Source organism: Salvia miltiorrhiza, chromosome 1 (genome assembly GCF_028751815.1).
Source record: "Salvia miltiorrhiza cultivar Shanhuang (shh) chromosome 1, IMPLAD_Smil_shh, whole genome shotgun sequence".
Lineage (NCBI taxonomy): Eukaryota > Viridiplantae > Streptophyta > Magnoliopsida > Lamiales > Lamiaceae > Salvia > Salvia miltiorrhiza.
The window spans coordinates 59,274,763-59,301,504 of NC_080387.1; the positions used below are offsets into that span (position 1 = coordinate 59,274,763).

General features: G+C 37.4%; 3 protein-coding genes across 3 annotated transcripts; all 3 read left to right on the top strand.

The window, feature by feature from the left end:
• Nucleotides 1–665: 665 nt before the first annotated feature.
• Nucleotides 666–2,487, top strand: LOC130999333 (non-specific lipid transfer protein GPI-anchored 16-like). Its single transcript, XM_057924852.1, has 4 exons — nt 666–1,159; nt 1,240–1,266; nt 1,669–1,761; nt 2,163–2,487. The coding sequence occupies exons 1-4, from the start codon at nt 835–837 to the stop codon at nt 2,378–2,380; spliced, it is 663 nt and encodes a 220-aa protein (XP_057780835.1). The 5' UTR covers nt 666–834; the 3' UTR covers nt 2,381–2,487.
• A 10,465-nt stretch (nt 2,488–12,952) lies between these two features.
• On the top strand, nt 12,953–15,153 carry LOC130999347 (vicilin Cor a 11.0101). The gene is made up of 6 exons (XM_057924875.1): nt 12,953–13,579; nt 13,655–13,830; nt 13,894–13,974; nt 14,048–14,314; nt 14,392–14,737; nt 14,826–15,153. The coding sequence occupies exons 1-6, from the start codon at nt 12,976–12,978 to the stop codon at nt 14,966–14,968; spliced, it is 1,617 nt and encodes a 538-aa protein (XP_057780858.1). The 5' UTR covers nt 12,953–12,975; the 3' UTR covers nt 14,969–15,153.
• A 2,727-nt stretch (nt 15,154–17,880) lies between these two features.
• LOC130999357 (FCS-Like Zinc finger 6-like) lies at nt 17,881–20,019 on the top strand. Its single transcript, XM_057924886.1, has 2 exons — nt 17,881–18,211; nt 19,640–20,019. Exons 1-2 carry the CDS (start codon nt 17,979–17,981, stop codon nt 19,737–19,739), a joined length of 333 nt encoding a protein of 110 aa, XP_057780869.1. The 5' UTR covers nt 17,881–17,978; the 3' UTR covers nt 19,740–20,019.
• The last annotated feature ends 6,723 nt before the right edge of the window (nt 20,020–26,742 follow it).

Below are 26,742 nucleotides of genomic sequence, written 5' to 3' on the forward strand. Positions count from 1 at the left end.
ATTTAGGTTGGTGATGGACCATAGTTTCATATCATCAAGACTAGGGTTTTTTTTTTTTTTTTTTTTTTGTATGACTCCAGAAGGAAAACGACACGTCAAATAAATTAATCAATCAACAAATCTTGAAGAAGTGTGAAAGGGCAGCTGTTTGAATTTCAGCACATTTTTGGCAGCCGTTTTCTTGCAAAATTCTCAAGACCAAGAAATGGGAAGTTTGAGAAGATAGGACTTTCCCCTGTAAACTTACTCGACCAATTTGTCACGGTTGAGAAATTCTTGAACTATGTATTTCTTGATGAATTGGCAATAAATAAATAGTTCCGCTTTGTTGGCCTACTTTTGAAACCAGTGACTTTATTCTATCACGTAATAGTTCGTAACATTTTACAGACAATTGTAACATGTCAGTGAAAAATTCTACCAATTTTTTCTCAAATATGTATATAATTAATTATTAATATACAAAAAACCATACCAATACCAAGTGTTTTTACTAAGTATCTCAATTTTGTTAATACTAGATGCAATCTTCTCCAAAAAAAACTTACATACTAAAGTGACTAAAAACTGCCACTAAATTTCCAGACCACAAGAAGAATATTTCCTACCTATCCCCCATGTCAAATGGTAGATGAAAACTTGATTTAAATACAATCAAGCCCGTATAAAAATGATATAGCCACTAGTCAAAGTGGTTGAGCTCCAAAAATCCCATTTCAAATCTACCAATTCTCTCCTCCCAAATTCCTTAAAACCCAAACCAATTTATATTAAGCTCCAAATCCTAGCCATCAACACCAATCCAAAATAAGAAAAACAAAGGTACAATTAAAAATGGCTAGTTTGCAGATAATTCTCCCAATTCTTGTAAGCTTATCTTGGATTTATGGGACGAATGCGCAGATCACGACAGCATGCAGCAGTTCCATGATAAGCAGCTTCACGCCGTGCTTGAACTTCGTGACCGGCAGCAGCGGCAGCGGCTCCTCTCCGACACGAGATTGCTGCGATGCGTTGAAATCACTGATCGTCAACAACATGGACTGCGCCTGCCTAATCATAACCGGAAATGTGCCGGTTTCCATCCCTTTTATCAACGCCAACTTGGGAAGCGCTCTGCCCCGAGCTTGCAAATCCTCCGTCCCTATGCAGTGCAAATGTACCTATCACTCCTACTTTTTAACACATCTCTATCTCTATTTTACTCATTTCTCATTTTTTTAATCTTGAATTTTGCAGCCTCTGGTGTTCCCTTACCAGCTCCAGGTACACAAACATAATATAACTTTTTTTGTTTTTTGGAGATGAATGTTTGAATTCAAAGCTTTGTGTAAGACACTTTGAATTCATATATTGATCTTCACCCATATAAGGTGCTATATTTGTGATTATGCAATTGTTTGATAGTATTTGAATCTTGAATCGTCACAACAATTTTGAGTCACCAATAGTCTTACATAAGATAAGGCTACCTCGATTATCTCTAGTGCATAATTGGTGTCATAATATTAATAAGTATGTCGTCATTCTGTGGAGAAATTTGAAATATATTTTTTTATATAAAATTTCTTCTTCCCATTTTACTCAAAATTTCCTGTGGTGATGATTTTTAATTTGTAATATTTCATTTTTTTTTTTGAATATTTGGGTAAAATTGATAATTGGCAGGTCCTGTATTATTTACGCCTCCTGCACCACCTGCTGCTGCACCTGTTCATGATGTCCCTGCTGCTACTCCGCTTCATGCTCATGCTCCCAAAGGTAAATTGGATTCAAGGATTCATTTTATTCTATGTTATGGTTTTGAGTTATCTAATGTTGTAATGATTTAGGATAATTGAATCGCCTATGGCATAGGTCTAAATAAGAGCTAATTAAATTATTTTAATCTCTTATACATATAATCAACTCTTACTTCAGTGCATTTTAATCCATCATCCTCCAATGTTGCATTTTGATGAGAGTATTTAATTTTGTTTCCAAGAGAGAATTTCAGATTTTAAATGACTTGAACAAGGTATATTAATTTTCAGATGTAACAAAAATTCCCACAAATATCTTTACAAAATATTTTGCATTGGAAAACTCTATCATACCAAATCAATTTGGGAATCTCATACACATTTCTTTTCTCATGACTAATTCCTTAAACTTTTCCTTAGGTTCTAAAGCCGCGACCGCGGCTGCTCCGCCTCCAGCCGGAAGCTTGGATATCGCACCGGCGCCGTCGTCTACTCCTAAATTTCCGTTAGGTCCAGGTGCAAATCCGGGGATTAGACCAGTGGTGAACCCCAGCTCAGCAGCCTCGAATCTATTCGCCGTTTCATTGCCATATCTTGTTTTAATGTTTGCAGGCATTATTGCTTTTAAATTCTTCTAAGCAATCAAATATTTGAGATGTAACGTTGTTGTTGTTCTTCATATTAACGGAGGAATGTATTGTAAGCTTCATCGACCAATCAAATTTAAATTTTTCTTGAATTGAGTTATCATGTTGCGTTTTCTATTTACGTATTCTAGTTGCAAGATCTCATTACCGATCCTTTTAGTTTTACAAATTCAACGATGATTGAAAGTTGATAAACGCTGCTATCCTTGTAACTTCAAATTGGAAAAGTAGTGTAGAAAAATATTCATTTTATGTAAAACCTCATTTTAGAATACGGTGCTAGATGCAAAACAAAGTCTTGAGTTGATCGTGGCGGATTTTTTTTTTATTGTTAATTTATATATAAAAAATATATTTCAGTCGTTTATAAAAAATAACCATAAAAAGTGACGATGTAAATTTTAATAAAAATAGTTGAATAATGGAGAAAATGTCGTAAATAAAAGGTTGATAGTGAATAGCAAAGAGGTTTAAGTTTTAACCATGTGGGAGATTGTGCCCAAAAATAGAAATGAATATTTTTTTGTGGACGTCCTAAAATAACAAAGAAGAACTATTCTATATGGACAAAGAGAGTATTCAATAAAGGTAAATTTTAATTTTGCACATGAACTAATTAAAAGTTATATTTTCGAATATACAAATTTTTCATTGTTTTGATTTTTTCACACGATTGTCAATTTCTCCAAACTAATGTTGAGGTGAGCACGTGAAATGTCTACATGATTTAAATGAGTGATGTATTAGATGATGTAATTAATTGTCTACGTCATTTCAATTAGTTACGATGACATTAATTTATCACTTCAACTAACTAATTAGTTTGCCACTTAAATTAATTAGAGTGATATTAATTTGCCAAAAATTGATAATCGTATGAAAAAATATACTAATAATTAAAACTCATATATTTACAAATAAATCTTTTAATTTATATACAAAATTAAAATTAGATAAATGTTTGTGCATTAACTATAATTACCCATTCATTAGATTACCTATATCATTGTTTTATTAGTCCAACTCAAAAAACACAAATGATATTCCTTCTCTCACATTAGAGTATGCATAATTATTGGTGACATGAATTTTAATAAATATTAGGTGAATATGTTAATAGTTGAAAAAGGAGTCTATTTTTATAAGTGAAAAAAATGTCCAAAGGAAAATATACACTGTTATGAAACATATCAAAATGCAAAAAAAACATACTTTTATGGAATGGAGAATTTATTAGGTGAATATGTTAATAGTTGAAGAAGAAGTCTATTTTTATAAGTGGAAAAAAATGTCCAAAGGAAAATATACACTGTTATATATGAAACATATGTTAATAGTTGAAGAAGGAGTCTATTTTTATGAAATTAATGGAGAAAGTAAAAGAATTAAATAATAAAATATTATACAGAACATATATATCTCATATATAGGATTATAATGCACCGCCAAAAGAATTCGATCAACAATACCGATTTAATTTTGCACTGTAAAGACTGCACAAGCTTCAGTACTACTAAATCCAGCTATATATGAAGTTTTTTTTTTTTTTTTTGATCGAGCAAAGTCATGTTAGATGTTAGTAGTTAGTTCCCCATCCACTCCAAGAACCACCTTATCTCTCCATTCACCAAATCCACCTTATATACCAAATCCACCTTATATCTCCAATCTCCAATTCTAGTTAGTTCCCCATCCACTCCAAGAACCACCTTATCTCTCCATTCACCAAATCCACCTTATATCTCCAATCTCCAATTCGCTCCTTCCCCATCCACTCCAAGAACCACCTTATCTCTCCATTCACCAAATCCACCTTATATCTCCAATCTCCAATTCGCTCCCAAGAGGGATCGAACCCGGGTCACTTCACTTAAGTGAGGACCTGGTGGCCAGTGGGCTAAGCCCCCTGATTCCAGCTATATATGAAGTGGAAAGATATAAATTAAGATATATCGAGCAATATTATAATTATCTCAGTTTTCTTTCTTTTTCTGGTTTGATTCTTTGTAATAGTAAAATTTGAATTTAATATTTGACCACAAACTCACGAACATATCACTAGTAATTTTCAAATTACACTATAATCTATTGTTATAGTATTTGACTAACGATCGATGTGATTCTAATTAGTTCTCTCCTTTGCCAATTAAGTATTTATAATAAGAACTGGAAACATAAATGATTCGTACAGATAAGAATATGTGAAAAAATAAGTAAAAGTATTGCTAGCTATAATACATAAATTGCAATTTGACCCTAACATTTCAGAAAAAGAAAAAGGAAGCTTGGCAAACAGATAATCACAGCCTTCATATATTTTATTTCGCTCAATGTCATCAGCATATGCACTTTATTTTGAATAACATTAATTGGACAAATTATAAAATAGGTACTCAAATTAAAATATTTTAGCTGGTAAAACATTAATTCTGATGAACTCGAATTCTAGCGATCATCAAGATTTATTATTCGTTTATTAATGTTCGACATGAAACATAAATTAATTTCGTAGAGTCGCTAGTATTTGTGACAAAGAGTCCCAATTAATCACATTAATCACATGTAGTATAATTATTTACATTATTTGGTTATATATTGTACTAATGTTGTTCATCAAAATATTAAGATAAACTTTTTCTGCTTGTAGACGGAGACTAATTTTGATCGAGCAATATAAATTTATGCTTTCGATGATAATCTAGGTATAGATTAAACGATAATTATGTATTAACATAACTTTGATTAGTATTTACTATTTAGACACTTCTCCAGTAGCATCATCTGTATCAAGATGAACATAGATTATGGGGTGGATGTAGGGGTGAGCATTCGGTTATATGGTTCGGTTTTTGTTAAAATCAAACCAAATCAAACCATATTTTAGTTCGGTTTTAAAAAAAACCGAATCGAACCGAATTAACCAAAATTTTTATAATTAAAACCGAACTGAACCGAAAAACCGAATTAATCCGAAGAAAACCGAAATTTTCGAAAAAAAAAACGAAAAAACCAAAATTTTCGAAAAAAAAACCGAAAATTCCAAAAAAAACTATATAAAATTAAAAAAATATTAGAAGTTAGATATTATAAAATGTGTTAAATTAAAATATTATATATATATATATATATATATATATTATAAATATAATTCGGTAATGCACATATAGCATTATTGTATAAGAGAGAGAAAAGGAAAAGAGCGAAGGAGAACTGCAAAACTTGCGAGCATTCTCTCCTCGCGCTGACGACGGCGCCACCACCGCAGCAGAGTCCCTCAGACGACTTCTGCGTGCTCCGGGAGCTCACCTCGGCCCAGCTTGTTTCGACGCATTGAGCGCCAAGCTCGTCCAGCGTGCTGGTTTCGATTTCTGCTTCACTACTGAAGAGAGAGAGTTTTGAAGCAGCTAACCCTCGCCATCTGCGGCTTTCTCATCGGCATCGCCTGCATCGCCGTCGGGGCCCATCTCTCTTTCTCCAATATCGCTCCTCAGCAGGCCCGAGTCCAGATCCATTGCTGAACGCCCCGATCTTCGCCCCTTACGCGCTCCCAATCCCGATCCCAGCAGCCGTTTTCAGCAAATTCGAAGAAGCCAGATTTACAAGTTTCGGAATTCAGACTCGCAAATCGGAGGAAAGTAATTTTCAACAAGATTTACAAGAAGACCTGCGACACCACCACTTCATCGTGCTCGCGACGACGCCGACTCGCCTCTGGAAACGGGAGTTGCAGGCCATCAACCACCAACTTTAAAAGAGAGACATCAGCTGCCGCAGATCACGATCGGCTCTTAGCTGACCTTCGTAGCAGACCTCCGTAGCAGATCTCCGCAGCAGCAGACAGGTGCCGCTCCCAGCAGACCTCCGATCGGCTCCCAGCAGACCTTCACAGCAGCAGACCTCCGTAGCAGATCTAGCAGACCTCCGTAGCAGATCGGCGCCGATCTTCAATCGGCTCTCAGATCCGATGCCGATTGTGCCTCCAGAATACTGATTGTGCTCTGGTTTCTCCCAGATCTCGAGAACTTTCTCCGCGGCGACGATTTTCCACTCTACGGTACAGTTACGGTTACGTTTCTCGACTGCATGGTTGTTCAGTATGGTTCTGTGAAATTGGATTGAACCGATGTGATTCTATCTGCTGTCAAATTAACATTGGTGGTGTAAATGGAATGGAGAGAGGTGAGGAAACGAAGGACTGGCCAACCTTTTTCCGAGAGAATACCAACAAGACACCAAAGATACCCAAACCCTAGGAACACAAGCCTCAGTTCGAGAAGAACCTTTAATGGAACAGACGGTGGTAGATTTGGGAGGCAATCGACGAGGGGAGAGTGGAATGGGAGGGATAAGGCGATCACCACTTTCTTCGTCAACAATTTGCCAGATGGCTGCAGCGCGGATTTCCTGAGAAGAAAGTTTGCCACGATCTTGGAACCTACCGAAGTTGTTTGTCCAAAAAAGAGGGATTTGCGTGGGAAAGCTTTCGGTTTTGTTAGGTTCGGGGGGGTGAGTTTTCCCGATAAGTTGCTTGCGGATCTTAACACGCTATGGATCGGCAGCTATAAAATCAGGGTCTATAAACCAAGGTTTGAGAGAGAACTGAGGGCTGAAAGGCGGGAGGATCCGAAGCCTGATAAGAGTCAGGAGAAACCTCGTGTTTTTGAGAGAGCGGACAGGAAAGCTGGAATTTCCTTCAAAGATATTCTCACGGGGAACGAAGGAAAGGAGACAAGAGCGGAAGAAGTACTTCACTTCAAGCCAACGGATGAGGAGAAAGCTTGGATACAGGGGGCAGTTACCGGTTTTCTGAAAAAGGAGTTCTTGTGGGAAGAGGTCAAAGACGAAATCATGGGAGAATGTTCGGGGAAACTGAAAGTTTCGACAATTGGAGGGAATCTCGTTCTCTTTCAGAGTGCATGCGGAGATCCAACTGAAGAAATCCTTAAAGAGATGGACGAATGGTTTCGGTTCTGGTTCTCGTGGAGTAGGAAATGGAAGATTGGCGATGTTTCGCATCAAAGAGTGGTCTGGACCAAATGGGTGGGTGTGCCTTTACATGCATGGAATCCTCGGTTCTTCAACGATGCATGTGCTAGTTTTGGTGTGGTTCGTAAAATTCATGAAGGTACCGCGACAAAGGAAAAGTTCGATGAAGCCTTCATTCAGGTTGACACGGGCCTCCATTCATGCGACAGACTTTTGGATTGCGTGATCGAGGGGTCGTGTTTCAAAATTCGTGTCGAGGAGATCAGAGATGCACCCAATCTCTGCGTCAGATGCCAGGCGGAGGAGGAGAGGACGGAATCGGACTCCGATTGGTCTTCGGAGGAGGTCTCAACGGGGCCGGCAGATGCTATTATCGAGGATGACGAAAAGCAATTTTACAAAAGCGGCAGCGTTTCATTGTCCCAAGAAACAGTCTCTTCGATTCCAGCATCGTGTGAGGGGGGTACAATCGAGGGCCCAACCGAAGGCCAGTCCAGTAAAGAAGAGGAAGGCCCACATCATCTAGAGAGTGGCCCAGGAGATAAGGAAGCATTTTCGGCCAAACCCTTTTTTGACTCTTGCGGTTTGGTCTCCTCGAGCCCCCAAACAAGTGGAAAATCATCGTCTCTTTTGGTGGAAGAAGTCACAGTGGGAAGGGAAGATGGATTTGCGGGAGGTCAGGTGGGAGAGAGTTCATCCTGTCAAGTTTTTGCCAAAGAAACGAGGCTTTCAGCCGCGTCTGGATCGGAGAAAGACAAAGAACGCGAGGGCCAATCACGACAGTCAGAAGATAAGGAGAGAACCATTTTTCTTCAGGAAATCACCGAGAAAGAAACCGCTGGTAAAGCTCTAGAAAATAACAAAAAGAAACAGAGCAAGAAAGCGAAGAAGGTGTGCCAAATACAGGGAGATAATAACAGATGGGGAAACTTCATTGCGGATCTGGAAACCGAAAGTTTGGAAATTTGGAAATTAGGGAAAACTTTGGGGCTTTCAAGCAAACTTACAGATCAGGAGATGGCAGCGCAAATTGAGGGCCAAGAGGAAGGCAGCGTGAGGACAGAAGCTGGGAGTAAACCAAGTAAGTGTCCATGAATTTTCTATCATATAACATTCGGGGCCTTGGGAGTATTGGGAAACAGAAAGATGTTAGTGAGATTGTCAAAATGCAAAAGATTGACTTTTGTTGCCTTCAAGAAACAAAAATGACTGAGTTTGATTCCTCGGTGTGTAACTCTTGGTGGGGTATTGATAATTTTGATCTTGTGGTTCGGAATTCTGAAGGGCGGTCTGGTGGTTTGGTTAGTGCTTGGAATAAAAACATTTTCCAAGCTTCTAGCAAATGGGACGTCAGCGGGGCTGTGGTGGTGAATGGAAAATGGGTTCAAGATGATGTTGTGTGCTGCATCATTAATGTCTATGCACCAGTTGGTTCGGAAGAGAAATCTAGACTTTGGGATGTTATAAAAAATATAGTGGAACAAAATGCCGATCGCGGTGTCTGTGTGATGGGGGATTTTAACGCAGTGCGGAAGAGGGAAGAAAGAGTTGGAAGTGGGGATTCTTATGGGGCAGCAGATGCAAGAACCTTCGACAGCTTTATAGGTGATAGCGGCCTTACAGAAATCAGATCCCAAGGGCGCAAATTTACGTGGTATAAGCCGAATGGGATGTGTAAAAGTAAACTGGATAGGTTTCTGGTTAACGACGCGTGACTGAGTCAATGGGAGGGGTCGATGGGACGTGGTCTGCAGCGCACCATTTCGGATCATTGCCCTATTGTTTTGGTGTCAAAAGCAGAAGATTGGGGACCAAGGCCTTTTAGATTCCTCAATGTGTGGGGGTCACATCCGGAGTTTGAACAACAGGTTAGGAAAGTGTGGACGGCGAACGGAATGACGGGATGGAGATGCTTCGTGGTCAGTGAAAAATTGAAGAAACTGAAAACGGAATTGAAAGAATGGAATAAATCCACTTTTGGGAATATTGATGAAAGGATACAGGTTTTGAAGATTGAATTGCAAGCTCTGGACCAGAAAGATGAAGAGCATGGGATTGAGGAGTCTGAAATCATTCGAAGAAATGAAATCCAAGCGAATATTTTCCTACAGCTGAAAGACAAACAAAGGGTCTTGCAACAGCAAGCCAAGGTTCGGTGGCTCAAAAGCGGTGATCTTAACACGGGCTTCTATCACCGAGCGATTCTTGGGAGAAGGAAAAAGAATGAAATCTTGGGATTATACTTTGGAAATCAGTGGGTGTCTAATCCAGGGGAGGTCAAATCCAAAGTCCGGGAACACTTCGAAGTCTTCTTCAAAAAAAGGACACGGAATCTGCCAAACCTCCCCAATGATTTCCTCAAGAAAAAACTCTCCGATGAGGAGAGCAACTGGCTGTGTAGGGAGTTCGATTTGGAGGAGATCAAGGAGGCGGTGTGGAGCTGTGGTGGCGACAAAAGTCCGGGTCCAGATGGGTTCACGTTTTCCTTCTGGAAGAATGCATGGTCGACAGTAAAGGATGATCTTCTCCAAGTTCTGAAAGAGTTTTTCGAGAACGGGAGGATCCCCAAAGGAAGCAATACTTCGTTCATTGTACTTATTCCGAAGAAGGAAGGGGCAGAGAAGCTGGATGAGTTCCGACCGATCTCCCTGATCAATAGCTTATACAAAATCATTGCAAAAATCCTTGCAGGGAGGCTGAAAATGGTGATGGGGTCTATTATCTCGGACAAATAGTGCGCTTTTATCAAAGGTCGGTTCATTCTTGATGGAGTGGTTATTCTCAACGAAGCAATTGCGGAAGCCAAGAAAAAGAAGATTGGTCGTATTTTCTTCAAGATCGACTTTGCTAAAGCTTACGACTCCGTTCAATGGGATTTTCTTGATGCTTTATTCGGTCGTATGAACTTCAATCAGAAATGGCGGAATTGGGTGAAGGGATGCCTCGACTCGGCGTCAGGCAGCGTGCTGGTGAACGGATCATCCACAGGTGTCTTCAAAATGGAACGAGGTCTTCGGCAGGGGGATCCGTTGTCCCCTTTTCTCTTTTTAGTCATCGCCGAAGGGTTAAATGCACTGATGGAGAGAGCTACTGATCTCCAGCTCGTGGCTCCGGCTGTTCTGGGGATGGATAAAATTTCTGTGTCGCATCTTCAATATGCAGATGACACAATCTTCCTGTTGGCAGCTAACGAGGGGAATGTGACTTTTATTAAAAGGATCCTCCTTCTCTTCCAATTCCTTTCAGGGCTCAAAATCAACTTCGACAAGAGCAACTTGATGGCAGTTGGTGTCGAGAATGCGTGTTTAAGGAGGTGGGCAGGTTATCTCAACTGTAAGGAGGGATCTCTTCCTTTCAATTATCTCGGTATCAAGGTTGGGGGACGGATGAATAGCAGTGTGGAATGGAGTTGCGTGATGGAAAAAGTGTTGAGGAAAATCAGAGGTTGGAAGAAGAAATCTCTTTCTTTGGCAGGGCGTATCGTTCTTGTGAAGTCGGTCCTTCAAGCCATCCCAGTGTTTCAATTGTCTTTTTCCTTCATTCCTAAATCGGTAATTCACGACCTCAACTCCGTTTTTGGAAAATTTTTGTGGGGGGGAAGTGGCGTGTCTAGGTCTATTGCTTGGTTCAAATGGAAAGACATGTGTGTCGACAAGCTTCAAGGGGGATTGGGCTTTCGAAACATTGAATGGTTTAACAAGGTCTTGGTGTTTAAATGGGTGTGGAGGTACTTGGTCGAGAGGGAGGCGCTGTGGGTCAGGGTGATTAAATCCTTGTACGGGGATTTGTCAAGAGGGGTGGGAGGGGAGTGGAGGGTGGAGAAAAGGGGCGGGATGAAGGGATGGTGGTCGAAAATTGTTGGGAGAGCAGGGAGGGAGGAAGAAAAGTGGTTTAGTGGCAATATTCAAAGGATTATGGGGAATGGTAGAGAGGTCAGTTTTTGGGGTGAGACGTGGGTGGGGAACACCCACCTCAAGATCCTCTTCCCTAGACTCTTTAATCTTAGTCTCTTTAAAGATGGTAAGGTGCAGGAGGCTGGGGAATGGACGGAGGAAGGATGGGTGTGGGATCTCAAGTGGCGAAGGGAGCTGAGGGAGAGGGAGAAGGAGATGGAGGAAAATTTGAGGTCAGTCATTGGGGCGCTTTCTCCTTGCCTAGAACTTATGGACGGCTGGAGCTGGAAGAACGCAGCGGGGGGGAACTTCTCGACTAAAGCGGCCTATGAGGAGTGCGCAAAGGCGGAAGGTGATCATTTTGGGAGACACATTGAAGCTACTGCCCAAATGTGGACGGCACCGGCTCCTCACAAAGCCAGAGTGACAGCTTGGAGAAGCATTTGTAACAGGCTGCCTACCTGCGAAAACCTTCTCAAAAGGAATGTCCTCATCCCAGCCGAAGAACAGTGGTGCAATGCATGTGTGTGGAGGGAGGAAACAGCTGAACATTCTTTTCTCCATTGTCCGAAAGTCGATCGCGTGTGGGACAAAATCCATCAATGGATTGGAATGGAAACGGCTAAACCACAAAAAGTCGAAGATCATTTCATATCTTTCATTGGAGGAGGAAGAGGTAAAAGAAACAAGAACTTCCTTAAAGCTCTTTGGATTGGGACTGTTTGGCTGATCTGGAAGTATAGGAATGAGAGTAGGTTTGAGAACAAGAATTGGGAGGTGTCCAATCTTGTTAATGAAGTCAAAGGAAGGCTTTGGAGCTGGAACAAAATCTTCCATATTGTCGAGTTCAATGTTTCTTTTACCTTGTGGTGCTCTAACGAGTTCGCACCACTTGTTTGATGTTTTTGGTACTCCTAGTACCACCCCAGTTTTTTAATGAATTTTTTATTGATCAAAAAAAAATATATATATAATTCGGTTTTTCGGTTTTGTTTGGTTTTAAAAAATCCGAACCGAACCGAACCGAAAAACCGAAAAAACCAAACCATATTTTAAAATTTCGGTTTGGATCGGTTCGATTATTTGGTTTCGGATTTTTTGTTCACCCCTAGGTGGATGTACTCAAATTATATTTAAGGCTCCAGCCAAGTGCAAATTTTATTTTCTTTAATTAGATAGTTATTTTATATTGGCATTTTTGTGTGTATATATAAGTGTATATATACACATTGGGATACTTGTTCATTTCCCAACTTGTACTTCATTTTAACATAATTTAGTGTGCAGGTAGCCGATATACTCAAAAAGTTATTGAATTACTTGGATTCCCGGTCCAAAATCCACAACCCAGAAATAATGTAGGGCTGAACTTAAATGTAATGACGAAATTATATAGGAGTAGTACTAAAATTTTACTCAAAATGGATTGACTAGAAAAGTTTGTCGTTTTGTCGAGTAGGCAGGAAGTAAAAGACAAAGAGAACCGAGCATTCTGCACAAAAACGCCGTTTGTAGCTAATTTGTCGTTATAAAGACGCGGCGATCGTCTTCAATCTCCCTTCGCCACGTAACCCGGACACGTGTACTCATGCATGCCGCCTCAATACTCCCAACCATATCTCTCTCTACATCACTCACTATATAAACCATCGATTACACTTGCATACCATTCATCGTCACAAAACAAAACAAAACAAATACAATCCAATGAGTTATAAAGCCAGAATCTGTTTGGTGCTGGCAGCACTGCTGCTCGCCTCCGCCACAATGGCCCTCGGATCCGAGGATCCGGAGCTGAGGCAGTGCAAGAAGAGGTGCCAAGCGCAGCACCAGTCCGACGAGAAGCAGCTGCGACAATGCGTCGCCACCTGCGAGGAACACCACCGCCACAGCGCCAACGACAGGAGCCCCATCGAGAAGCTGCGCGAGTGCAACAAAGACTGCGAGCACCGCCAGCAGCAGGAGCGGCTGCGCGCGGACTGCCAGAGGCGGTGCCAGGAGAGGTACGAGAAGGAGGTGGAGAGGTTTGAAGAGAGAGGGAAGCACGGCTATGATCGAGAGAGAGAAGAATACCACGGCCGCGGCGCCGGACAGAGACAGAGCTCCAACCCCTACGTCTTCGAGGATCGCCACTTCTTCACCGGAATGCAGACGCAGCACGGCCGCCTCCGCATTCTCCACCAGTTCACAGAGCGCTCTGAGCTTCTGCGCGGGATCGAGAATTTCCGCGTGGCCATCCTGGAAGCGCAGCCGCAGACGTTCATTGTGCCCAAGCACTTGGATGCCGACACCATAGTGTTTGTTGCCAGAGGTAATTAATTTGATAATTTCATGCATGGTGAGTAAGTAGCATGTTGGTAATTTAGTGTGATATGATTGTGAGCAGGAAGGGGAGCAGTGAGCACGGTGCGCCAAGACAGGAGGGAGAGCTTCAATATTAAAGAGGGGGATATATTCAGAATCAACGCCGGAACGACCACCTATTTTGTCAACAGAGACAACAACGACAGACTAATCCTAGTCAAACTTATCCAGCCTGTTAACACTCCTGGCCACTTCCAGGTACTCAATATATATTTGCATTACTTTTAGCATGCATGGATCTCTTCTAATTTTTATTCGCAGGAATTCTTCGGAGCTGGAGGGGAGAATCCAGAATCTTACTTCAAGGCCTTCAGCAATGAAATTCTTGAAGCTGCTTTCAATGTAATTAATTCAACTCCCATTAACCAATCATTACAACAAAAAATATATATTTTGAGATGAAATTAATATATAGGTGGACGGCGAGAGAGTGAGGAGGCTATTCGGGCAACAGAAGCAAGGAGCGATCATCAAGGCGTCGCCGGAGCAGATCCGATCGATGAGCCAGCACCAAGAAGGCGGCATCTGGCCCTTCGGCAGCGAGTCCAAGGGCACTCACAACATCTACGACAACCGCCCCATCTACGACAACCAGTTCGGACAGTACTACGAGGTCGACGCCTCCCAATTCCGCCAGCTACGAGACCTCGACCTCGCCATCTCTTTCTCCAACATGTCCGAGGTAATAATAATGTAATACCAATTCTTCCTATTTCAGATAGTATTTTGATTAGCATCGCACTCCTTTGTTTTTTTTAGGGTGCGATGACCGCTCCCTTCTACAACTCGAAGGCGACGAAGATCGCCGTGGTGGTGGAGGGCGAAGGTTACTTCGAAATGGCGTGCCCCCACCTATCTGAGTCGGAGAGCCGCCGCACCCCATATGACGGAGAGGACAACCACCATCTCCCACGCGATGAGGCGTTCTCTAGGCAGAGCAGGGGCCAAGCCAGCTACCAGACGGTCCGGTCCCGATTGAAGGCCGGCACCGTCGTCATCGTTCCGGCGGGTCATCCTTTCGTGGCTGTTGCTTCCAACAACCAGAATCTCCAGATCGTCTCCTTTAAAGTCAATGCTTACAACAACCAGCAATACACTCTTGCAGGTAATTAAAATTTTCTCATCTTTTAAGAGATCGAGCATTGTAGTTAGGGTTTGATGGATGGTGAAATGCATATATATTCATTGTGCAGGGAAGAGGAATGTGATGAACCAGCTAGAGAGAGAGGCGAAGGAGCTGGCGTTCGGAGTGCCGGCGAGAGAGGTAGAGGAGGTATTTAGGAGCCAGAAGGAGGAGTTCTTCTTCGAGGGACCGGGGCGGAGAGCCGACGCATGAGCGCCTGCCGGAATTTTGAGCTTGGAAGTTTGTGTGTGTAAATTTTGTGGCGGTCTAGTGTGGGAAACAACTCTGTAATGGCGTTTTGAGAATAGAAGCAGCTGTTTGCGGAGATATCATGTAATTATGTATATGTAAGATCCACATGAATAAGACTTTGAGCTCCGGCGAGTGTTTTCCACTCATTTCTTTTTTCTTTTTTTCCATGGCGAGTACCAGTTATGTTTTATTTTAAAATCTATTCTTAATAATTAATATAATAATAATTATAATAAATATGAAAAATATATTTAATTTATTGCTTATCGAATATGGACGTTTAAAAATGTTATAGTCCGATTATGAAATAATTGATAGTAAATATATAGTTTAATTTAATTGAATTGAATTGAATGTAAGTTTGTCGTGGCAACACTATACACATAATTCAAATTTTTAAAAAAAATCGCGCAGAAAAATTTTAGTACAAAATGTTGGATTGCATTTGTATATATGGAGAGAATTCAACTAGAAAGGACAGTTAATTTCAAATCACTTCTCATAGAAGACAAGTCCCAAATTCTTCAAATTAGGTTGGCTGCGTTCAGATAGAAACAACTAGGATCCATGTGCCTTAACATTTTAAATGTCAAATTATAAGAGCATTCGCATTGAGGTTACATGATAGCTTACTTAATAAAGAGGACCATATTGAGTAAGAAAGCCGCATTGGGATTACATGATTAGCCTACTTGATTTTTTTAGTTTTGATTTTTCTATTTTTCATTTAAGTTTAATTGCATAAATCTAAAGCACACAATTTACTTTAAATTTAAACTGCATTAATTTTGAAATCCTAAAAATTACATAAAACAAAAAAACAAAAAAAATAATAATAAAAAAAGAAGATATATTGAAAGAGAAGGAAATATTAAAAGAGAAATTTGGGGAATTTGAAGGAGTAGAATTGATGTATGAATGAAAGTGTTGGTAGGGATATATATATAGATAGGAAAACAAAAAACAAATACATATATATATATATATATATATATATATATATATATATATATATATAGGGGTGGGCTACCGTGAGAGCAAATCTTAAAATAAGAAATAAGAGCAATTTTTAATGTATGAATTTTATGTAGAACACGTATGAATTCGTTGTATAAAAGTATGAATTGTGAAAAATAATTTTTTTGTTACCTTTGGGATTCGAACTCAGGACCATAAATTCATCCAACAGGATTACGAATCAACCGTAGATCTTGATGATCTAAGGACTGAAAATGATTCTTATTTTATATCTTAAGAAATGCTCTTATTTTAGCCATTCCCTATATATATATATATATATAGGCTAAAGTTCAATGAAGAAGGCCTAAATGTAAGAAAGAAGAGAGAAGTAATCTAATCCGTTGATCTTATCTAATCTAACGGACATGATTTATTCACACCATGTTCAACGGATTTTTTCGTTGAACATATGGGGGGTCGAAACCCAGAACCCCCAAAAATATTGTATATATTCACGAATGTTCAACGAAAAAATCCGTTGAACATGGCGTGAATAAATCATGTCCGTTAGATTAGATAAGATCAACGGATGAGATTACTTCTCTCTTCTTTCCTACATTTAGGCCTTTTTTCATTGAACCTAACCCTATATATATATATATATATATATATATATATATATATATATATATATAAAATTTTGAACGGCTAAAATAGCCGTTGGCTATTTCAAAAAAAAAGTGAAATTGGCAAATAGCCGTTGAAATCGAATTTCATTTTTTTTTTAAAATTTAGCGCGTGTTCCGAGTTTTGTGAGAACGTAAGGCACCTGTTCTATCAAGGGGCCCTCGAGTGAGCATGGGCTGCATCGCCCTACACGCTGCCGCCTCTACTCGAGTAGGCCGCATCGTGTAGAGCGATGCGGAAGCTCTAACACAAGAATACAATTTTAGCTTAAAAGAACATAAACCAATAATGATGCCAAAACTTGCCAATAAGGCCTAGTTCAAGTGGTAAAACTGAGACCCCCAAAAATTCTTATTTGTGTAAGATTTTGGGTTGCTTATTTGATTATACAATAGATACCTTTTGTGATTTTATAAGAAAAATGATGCCGTACCCAAGGGGACACCAAACGGTACGAATTCATGTCTACGAATAGTGAGATCCAGGGTTCAAACTCCACCGCTCCCCCTCCCCCCAATAAAAAAAAAAAAAATGATGCCAAAACTTAATTAAACTAAAAACCTAAATTTATAATTTATGAGTAACTTTTAAAGAACTTATAGTACTGTACTCTTCGGGCAAGTACGAACTCTAATTCGTACTATTTCAAGAGAGTGAAAATCTCCGCACTCTTCGAATAAGCCGAGTCCATGAATCTTTTTAAGTGTTACAAATCAAGTTGTATCATGCGCCAAAACTATAAACATAATTTGATACTATCATCAGCATCCGGGATTATAATATTGCATATTATCTACATAATTAAAAATTCATACAAAAAAGAATTGATACAATCAAATTAATCAATATAACAATATATTAACAGAATTCAACATCAATTCTAATACTCCTCCGTCCTGGCTTTTGCTGTTCAGTTGAGAACGGCACGAGTTTTAATAAAGTGATTGATGTGTTGTGAGTGGAATAAGAGTCCCATATTTTATGTGAGAGTTAAAATAATTAAAGTGGAGTAAGGATCCCACCTACTTTTATCAAAAATAGAAATGGATACCAAAATATGGGACGACAAAAAAAAAAGTTGGATACTAAAAGCTGGGAGGAGGGAGTAATTAAATTCCAACTGCGTGGAGTAAATATTTACACGCGGTAAATAGAATATCTCCGGAATCTAGAAAATATTTTGTTGAAGGTGAATTAGATTGGGCCCACAGTTCCCTATATATTCCGCCACCTCCACTTCTCTTCCTCGCTTGTTTTCTCAGAAGCCCGCTGTTTCACTACGTGCGAAAAAAAGCCCTAATTTGCCTTCAATTCAGTTGATCGAATGAATAAGCGCCCTTGCATCGGAACATCGTCGAAAAACCTCGACGCGGAGGCTGTCGGAGAACCGAAGACGGCTTCTCAGCCCTGCGCCGGCGGCGATCCGTCGCGGTCCAAGCTTCTCACCGTCGGTAATCCGGTAGGAGAATTTAATAGAGCCAGATCTGGTGGATTTTTGAACCAGTGTGGCTACTGCAAGAGGCAAATTCCGAGCAATTCCGACATCTTTATGTACGGGTATGGTTTCAATTCCCTTTCTCTCTCTTTGCTTTGCGATTATTGATCAAATTTGGTATACGATTCTTTTTCCATTTTTCATTCGGTTAATACTTGATTGTGGCGTTTTAGAGAGTTTTCTTTTACAGTAAGTTTCCTGATTGAATTTTCTTTAAAATAAAAATAAAATTTTATTTTAAGTGCGGTTGCTTTCGTAGTTTTTCTTCGCGTTGAAATTTGTTTTTCTGCTTTTAATTTAAACTACTTTAGCGCTTTGTTGGCTATTTGTTAAATTGCTTTATAAAATTTTTTTTTGCTTTCTGCTTTTGTGATTATGAAATGTATGAATTTGTAATTCGTAGAGGCTTGATTTGTTAGTTTGCGATCTTTTTCGTAATAAATGGTTCTCATTGACTGCATTCCTGAGTAGTTATGATTTTCATGATATCCTAATTAATTGTTTATTGACTAAATTTCTAATCTGCTGTGATAATTGTGTTTCCTTTCCTTATATAAATACCTTTTCAGGCAGGGTCTTTAAAGTCAACCTAACTTTTTTTTTTCGGATTTTCAATTTTACGTTTCTTTCATTTTATTAGATTTGACTAAAACGATAAATTTAGCAATGATTTTGATTTAATTTCTTATGCCGTCTGTCACTATTGTAAATTGATAATGACCTTTTGATTTAAATATTTTTTTCGTTACGTAAATTATAAGTGGGTTCTCTCATATTATATACGATTAATAAAGTATATGTATGCATTTATATGTGTATATATATATTAAAAATAAATTCATATTTTTTTCCCAAGTGAAAATTCAGAGAAATCAAAATCATTCGTCGACCACCTAAATTTTTTATGTCCACTACCAATATATCTTCATAGGGAAATACTACAAATGGAAACAAATAACCCTAAATTTTTACTATAGTTTGTATTAAGCATGTACCTTACTAATTTGAAAGAAGTCGTGGTGTAAAACAGTAAAATGAATAATAAAGGAACCAAATGAATATACCAAATGAGTTTAACAAGTTCTTCAATCTATTATATTTGGGCTTTATTTGAAAATGGCTTTTGTTCCCTTTTGGAAATGTTTGTATATAATTGCAAATATCTATTTTATTTACTAATCACCAAATGTATCTATGTGGTACTCTAAATGATTATGTTTTCATTTGTCTATATACGAAGTCACATTGAGACAAAGCTGGTTCTACTACTACTACTAATAATAATAATAATATCACGAAAAATATTTAAAATCAATTGAGAAATTAGAAGAAGCTTTATAGTATTCTGTTAAGCTGTTTGCAACAGCATATTAGTATCCATTGATCCAAACTATATTATAAGATCTGCTATGTCCTATTTTATTTAAGTAGCACTACCACTGTATAAATCGAATGAAAATATTAGTAATCTGTGGTAAGCCTTAATGCAGAGACTTGTGTGGATTCTGCTCAGCCGAATGCCGCGACAAGCAGATGGAGCGGGATCAATCCGCAAAGGCAAAGCAGCGAGCAAATGCCAAATTGAAATGATGAGAAAAATGTAGTCTAAATTGTAGCAATTTCAGTACTAAGAGTAGATGCGTTGGCCGTAAATTTTAAAGATCACGGCTCACGCTTCTATCTGGAAGTAGCTAGATATTTTACAGATCTACTCTTCCACTTATACTACTCCACCCCTATAGGCTATGTAGTTTTTTTTTCTTTCTTTCTTTTCTAAAAAATCTTGACGAATAAAACTTGGTGTCTAGGTGCTTGTATGAGCTTGTTTGTTAGCGTGATAATGGTGTAATAAATATCTATTATAGTTTTATATTGTTTGCTTTAAAAATCAGTGTCATCGATTCAAATATATGTGATTATAATTACCATAATAAACTATATATCATAATTTCACTTTCTACCATAATTTTATATACTGCTGATAAATTAATATTTTTAAGCAAATACTATATGATATTAATGCCTTATATGATTAAAAAAAAACATTTTAGTATGGCGGTATATTTTGCTGATAGCACTGTTTTTCGAAAAAAAAAAATCTTTCAATTTCTGTATTTTGAACCTGTAAGCTTCACATTGTACTTTATTTTCTCCTTTCTTGACCTAAAATTTGCACTTTTGCAATTAGCTCTGCCACACGTTTTATTGACTATCCTCCTTGATTAGTTGCTTTTTCACTGTCCTCCTTAACCTCGTAAACTATCCCCCCAAACCTTGGTTTTAGGGTGGAAAAGTAAAAAAAATATACTACTTCATCCGTTCTATTATAAATGAGACAGTAAATGAGACAGTTCTTTTAATCACGAGATTTAAGAAGTTGGTATTTAATTATATGTATAATTAATGATTTTAAAAGAAATTAATTCAAAAATAATATCAAAAATAAGGGATGAGTATTAATTAGGGTGATTAAGAAAAATAAGAGTGTAATTAATTTTATTAATAAGGTCTTAAATTTTCTAATTTTTATTAAAAAAATAAAACAACTCACTTTCATTAGGACGACCCAAAAATGAATATGTCTCACTTTCGGTGTGTTTCGGTGGGATAGATGGAGCCGTATATATATAAAAAAGAGGGCTCTTCTTTTTGGCGAAGATAAAAAGAGGGCTCTTGGAGCACATGATTGCATGTAGTAAAGTACACCGGTAAAAATAGAAAAATATGAAAGCAGTGAAAAAAATGGGAGTTTCCTATTTTTTTTGGGTGATTCTATTCACAGCCCTTATTTTACTCTTTATAGCCCCTTATTTAAAATAATAATTAAAAATAATTATAAATTTACTATTTTACCCTATACTTTATAGCCACATTTATGTAGATGTAGATCCTTCAAATAGTTGTATAGCCCCCAACTTAAAATTCTGAAAACTACATTAAAGTATTATTGATTAATCTTTTCCCTCATTTTTCTTTTCTTGTAGTTTGAATTTTTAAGAGTTCTTTGATGCAAAAATTTGACGAGGATTCAGTTGATAGTTGCATTGGCGTTTGAGCGTTATGGTGGCTTGTATTGAAGTTGGTGTTGCTGTTATAATTTTAATAAGAGACTGGATTGGGTGGATTTGTCTCTACGGTTGGATGTAGCGACCGGTTGTTTCATTCATTGGGGCTTCTGGTTTTTCGATTCGGTTGCTTGTGTCGACTCTTGCTGTAGTTTGTAGATTGTAGTTGCAAGGTCTATAGTGTTATTGATTCGTTTATGCACTAAATCTAGATAAATTTATAATCTTGATTTCTAATGTATTGACCAAGTATATTTGTGAATTCGGAAAAGGTATTGCCTATGTATTCTATGGTGATTTTGTTGCAATGCTCTGTTGCAGAACTGACGTTGTCGTTGATGTGTTCTTGAGAAATGGTCAATTTATACACTCTTTTCTATGTGGTGGACTGAAAGATATTCTTATGACTTCTTGTTCTGTTATTTTTCTATGGCTTAATCATTTTGCCTATTTTGATTGCAGTAAAATTTATTGGATCATACTTTCTCCAACAATTTTGTGTAAACTCACTTAGTTTGATTTATTCTGTTTTAGTCGGGGATAGTAAAAATTTTATAAATTCAATTTAATTTGGAGTGATGAGATATAGTGAAAAATAGTAAATTTATAATTATTTTTAATTATTATTTTAAATAAGGGGTTATAAAGAGTCAATGGTGGCTATGAATAGAATCACCTTTTTTTAGGAAAGGAGTTTCCTATTAAGAAACCTGAACTGCAATAATTTACGTCAAAATGCAAACTTTTAACTCATCTTTCCTATTTGGGCTGATGTAAGGCCCAATGGGCTATCCGTGCAACATATGATGAGTTTAGTTACTGGTACGTATTAAATCTAAAGCTGTATCTAAGTTTTGCAAATTAATTCTTATTTTTAAAGCGTGTATTTTTATTTTTTTTTAGGAATTAGGGAGGTGTGCTTTTAGCATAATAATATGAGTAGGTGTCAATTTTAACTTTTTTAATGGATTGTAATAAATTTAGTTTCCATAAATAGATTAGTGAAGTTTCCAACACCGAAAACACAGTCTCGGTAAAATTGACGCCAAAATGTTAATGGGATAAGCCACGAAGCCCTCTATGGATACAAACTGACACATATGAGTTTACATGGATCAAAATTAACGTAAGGTCATTTAAAAAAATAACGTAAGTCTTTGCAGTTTTATTATGGGTAAATATCATAAAAACCCCTGAAGTATACCCACTTTTTCAAAAATATCCTAAAACTTTCAAAATGTTCTCTAAACCCTCAAACTATCAGATTTTTATCAAATATATCCCGCATTTATTTTTCAATCACCAAAAACATGATGTGGCTCGCCGGATGCCACAATGTAATTTATATTTAGTTTTTTTAAAATGCAATGACAAAAACGACGTCATTTCGTACCATATTATTTAAAAAAAATTCACTCTGAAATTTAAAATTGACTCCTATCGTGTTTGAAATTCATGCTAATAACCTAGAATTAGGGATAAACACGGTAGAATATGGTACGAAACGAAGTCGTTTTTTTCATGTCATTTAACAAAATATAATATAAATTACATTGTGGCATCCGGCGAGCCACATCACGTTTTTGGTAACCGAAAAATAAATGCAGGATATATTTGATAAAAATATGATAGTTTGAGGGTTTAGAGAATATTTCGAAAGTTTCGGGGTATTTTTGATAAAATGGGTATAGTTCAGGGGTTTTCATGATATTTACCCTTTTATTATGCATGCATAATACTCAGCATGCACTTGCGGTTACGTATTATTATTATTATTATTATTATTATTATTATTATTATTATTATTATTATTATTATTATTATTATTATTATTATTATTATTATTATTATTACTACGAGGTGGTCTTCGGATTATTATTATTACTAGGTGGTCTTCTGTATAATCCGAGTGTACCATACACTCGGGTTATACCCGATCCGGATCTTGATTTAGTTAGACTATCCTGAGTCCCTGACCCATTTTTTATTGAAATGACACTAACACTAACACGGAATGACACTAACGCTAACACGATCTTGGAATGACACTAACACTATTTTATTTTACAAATGACACTATTTCGAAAATAACACTAACACTATTTTATTTTACAGATGACACTTTTTCGAAAATGACACTAACACTATATCGAAATGATACTAACACTTGACATTCGAGTAGGATAGTCCAGTTAGATCAAATTCGGGTCGGGTACGACCCGGGTGTACCGTACACCCGGATGTACAGGAGATTTTGTGTATTGAAAATGAAGAAAAAGTTGTTGAGTGTATTGGGAATGGTGAAAAGTTATTTTAATTAGTATTGAGAGTAGTGGGGTATAGTCCAAAAATAGATAAGAAGTTCTTTTGTGGACGTCCCAAAAAAGAAAAATATTACTCCCTTCGTCCCTGAAATAAGTTCATCATTTTCCTTTTTGGGACGTCCCCAAATAACTTCCTATTTCTTTCTTTCCATTTATGGACAACTAACCCACCACTAATAATACTTATTATATTCTTAATTATCATATTTTCATAACATTCAATAATAATTATAACACTTTTTTCCATTATCAATATACTTTACAAATTTTTCTTAAAACTCGTACCGTCCTTAAAGAGAAACTTATTTTAGAGACGGATGGAGTAAGTTATTTTGTGGACAGAGGGAGCATTATTATTGACGTATTTGACTCCCATATATTTTGTTAGTACAAGTAAAATAAAAAAAATAGGATTATTTTTACGTAACCGAAGGAGTATTATTTTAGAAGGGGGCGAAATTTATGTAATTGAACATATATGCTTACATGTTATCAAACATATATACATAACCGATGGGGAATATTTTTAGGAAGAAGGGGCGATGGTATTTTTTTTTTTTAGAATTATCATAAGTATTATGTAATTAAATAAGTAATTTGCACACAGGCGAGAGACCTCTACGCCATATAAAAGTAGAAAAAATGTGCACGCAGGTGGGATTTTTATCCACATAAAAGTAGGAAAACTAACTACCTGCACGCAGGCGAGATTAAACTCAAGACCTCTCACAAAGAAAAGTATTTTGGGTCCGTCAATTTTACTACTTGAATTAGGCCTCAATAAAAAGAAAAGTCTTTTTTGGTGTTTTAACTTTGTCACTCCAACTAGGTTATTGAACCATAAATTTCATCGTTTAGATATTTGCGAAGAGACGAAATTTATATTATCGAATATATATGCGAATTCCACAAATCTGCATTAAAGACTTACAACCTGAAATCGAATAATCTTTTAATGACTAACAATAATTACACAGTTTTCAATATCTTAATATAGTGCAAATATATCAAATCAATGATTCGGATTAAAGACTCACTTGACACAATTAACGCATGTTGTACATCAAGTAGGGTTGCAATATATGTTAGCAAAGATTCGAATTAAAGACTCACTAGCTTGACACAATTTTAACGCATGTTGTACATCAAGTAGGGTTGCAATACATGTTAGCACGGAGTTACACGCTCGAATTTTTACAAATAAAAGGAGTAACTAAATGACAGAAATTGGACTAAAAAAAATAGAGGAATCAAAAGAAACAATGAGATGATAATTGAATTACAAAGAAAGAACAAACTAAACAAATGTCGAGTCGAGTGAAACTCTTCCCGCAAGAGAATTTTGCCTCGATAGTGCTCTCATTTTCGGCGATTGATCTTCTCCAAAGATAAAACGACAGCGTCTCAACGGAAGTAGCACCATAAGTCCGGCCAGCTAAACAAGGATCAAGAAATGAGCATAACGGTCCCATTGGGATGGCCTAGTGGTTGGGGTGGTTGCCTGTTGTCCAAGAGGTCACAGGTTCGAATACTCTCGGCCACAATAACCACTAGGTGGGGTGTGTGTGTGGTTTGTATTATTTATAATGTAATTTCATCAAAAAAAAAAAGAAATGAGCATAACGTATAGTGAATGAAATGCAGAATTTCTATGTGATGTCATGCTCTCTAGACAGTCCTATTTATAGGCAGGCGATTAAACAATGATTAGAATGTATAGTGAATAAAATGCATAATTTCTATGTGGTGTCATGCTCTCTAAACAGTCCTATTTATAAGCTGCTCAAGCATGGGGAGGATTAAAGTTCTCAATCAAGAGAATTAAACAACCAAAAGGTTGTTATGGATGTTACACATTCAAAAGCATTTGAATTCTGATGTTACAGAATTCTAATTTGGAATAGTTTCAAAATTCAAACCAGAACTGTCACTGCATCCTGCTTCATATGCTGCTTTAGTTCAAAACGTTTGGGTTTATGGGCTGCTCCAAAACTTTGGGTTGTTACATAGTTCAATGGGCCAAAAATAAAGCCCAAAAGTATTTTTGTCCAAAAAGAATATAGTTTGGACCCAAAGCACCAATTGCCAAGATCCAAGTATTTGGCCCCGACCCACCCATTCAATCGATTGTCAGCGGCGCGCATGTGTGTGCGCACCCGAGGTCAAAGCCTTCATCCAAACCCACTAGTATGGAAACTCACAAGTTATTAGTTCCATGAGCTTAACTATTTATATACTAGATATAGTTTTTTTCATTTTTCAATGTGGGACAAGTAACACTTCTTAAAAGTTACACCACAACATAACATCCAAACTTTGACATACAATATCTCACTCATCGGAAATTGATTTTGAGACTTCAAGTATTCCACGTTCATTTACTCGAAATGCAGATTAACATCCAATAATTATTTTAATTAATTAATTAATATTTAATAAAATAGTTAATTTTCAGATATGGTCACAAAACCATATTTCCAACAATATATTAGAGCTTCTCTAAAAAAAAAAACAAAAACAATATATTAGAGCATCTGCATTAGTGCGGCTCATTGCCTGGCTCAAGCCGGCCTTGGCGATGAGTCGATCAATACGGCATAAGGGAGCTCGAAGCGAGGCTCATTCCAACGAGCCAGACTCAAGCGATGTTTATGTGTAGCGCGTGTATTGAACGCGTTTGTATTAAAATTTAATTCAATGCTACAATTGGCTCATAAATGAGTTTGAAATATGGTTGAGTTAACTAGAGTCTCAACTAATACTGATGCTCTTGGATCAAATCGAGTTTAACATCTTGAATTCGAACTTAAGATGTTTATTTATTAAATAAAAACTGAAGCTTAATTTATGGAATCGAGTTAGTCAAATTTGCCTCAAATGAAAAAAAAAAAAAAGAGAGGAAGTTAGTCAAATTTGATGGAATGGATAATAATGTGTAAACGAAGTTGAGTTGAGATGTAGTGGAAAATGGGGTACAAGTGCAGCACGCATCAGAATGTACAAGCTCGAGGGTACAAAACTGATATGCTATCACTGAGTCATCTTGTTTCTGCAGAGGATTGGCGCTACTCTCACCAACTTGTTCACAAGCAACCACTGATTCTACAGCGTGACATCATTTTCGCTAATTCCCCAAAAATAAAAGATACTCCGTAGTATAAATATGAGAAATAAAAAAATGCCCTGAATTGTCTGTAATATAAC

Bases quoted from the DNA above. Each gene is read 5' to 3' on its own strand.
- LOC130999333 (XM_057924852.1), top strand. From the start codon at position 835: ATGGCTAGTTTGCAGATAATTCTCCCAATTCTTGTAAGCTTATCTTGG. The intron at 1,267-1,668 runs GTACACAAACAT...GATAATTGGCAG, and splicing joins TGTTCCCTTACCAGCTCCAG to GTCCTGTATTATTTACGCCT. The intron at 1,762-2,162 runs GTAAATTGGATT...ACTTTTCCTTAG, and splicing joins TCATGCTCATGCTCCCAAAG to GTTCTAAAGCCGCGACCGCG.
- LOC130999357 (XM_057924886.1), top strand. From the start codon at position 17,979: ATGAATAAGCGCCCTTGCATCGGAACATCGTCGAAAAACCTCGACGCG. The intron at 18,212-19,639 runs GTATGGTTTCAA...GCCTTAATGCAG, and splicing joins TCCGACATCTTTATGTACGG to AGACTTGTGTGGATTCTGCT.
- LOC130999347 (XM_057924875.1), top strand. From the start codon at position 12,976: ATGAGTTATAAAGCCAGAATCTGTTTGGTGCTGGCAGCACTGCTGCTC. The intron at 13,975-14,047 runs GTAATTAATTCA...ATTAATATATAG, and splicing joins TTCTTGAAGCTGCTTTCAAT to GTGGACGGCGAGAGAGTGAG. The intron at 14,315-14,391 runs GTAATAATAATG...TGTTTTTTTTAG, and splicing joins CTTTCTCCAACATGTCCGAG to GGTGCGATGACCGCTCCCTT.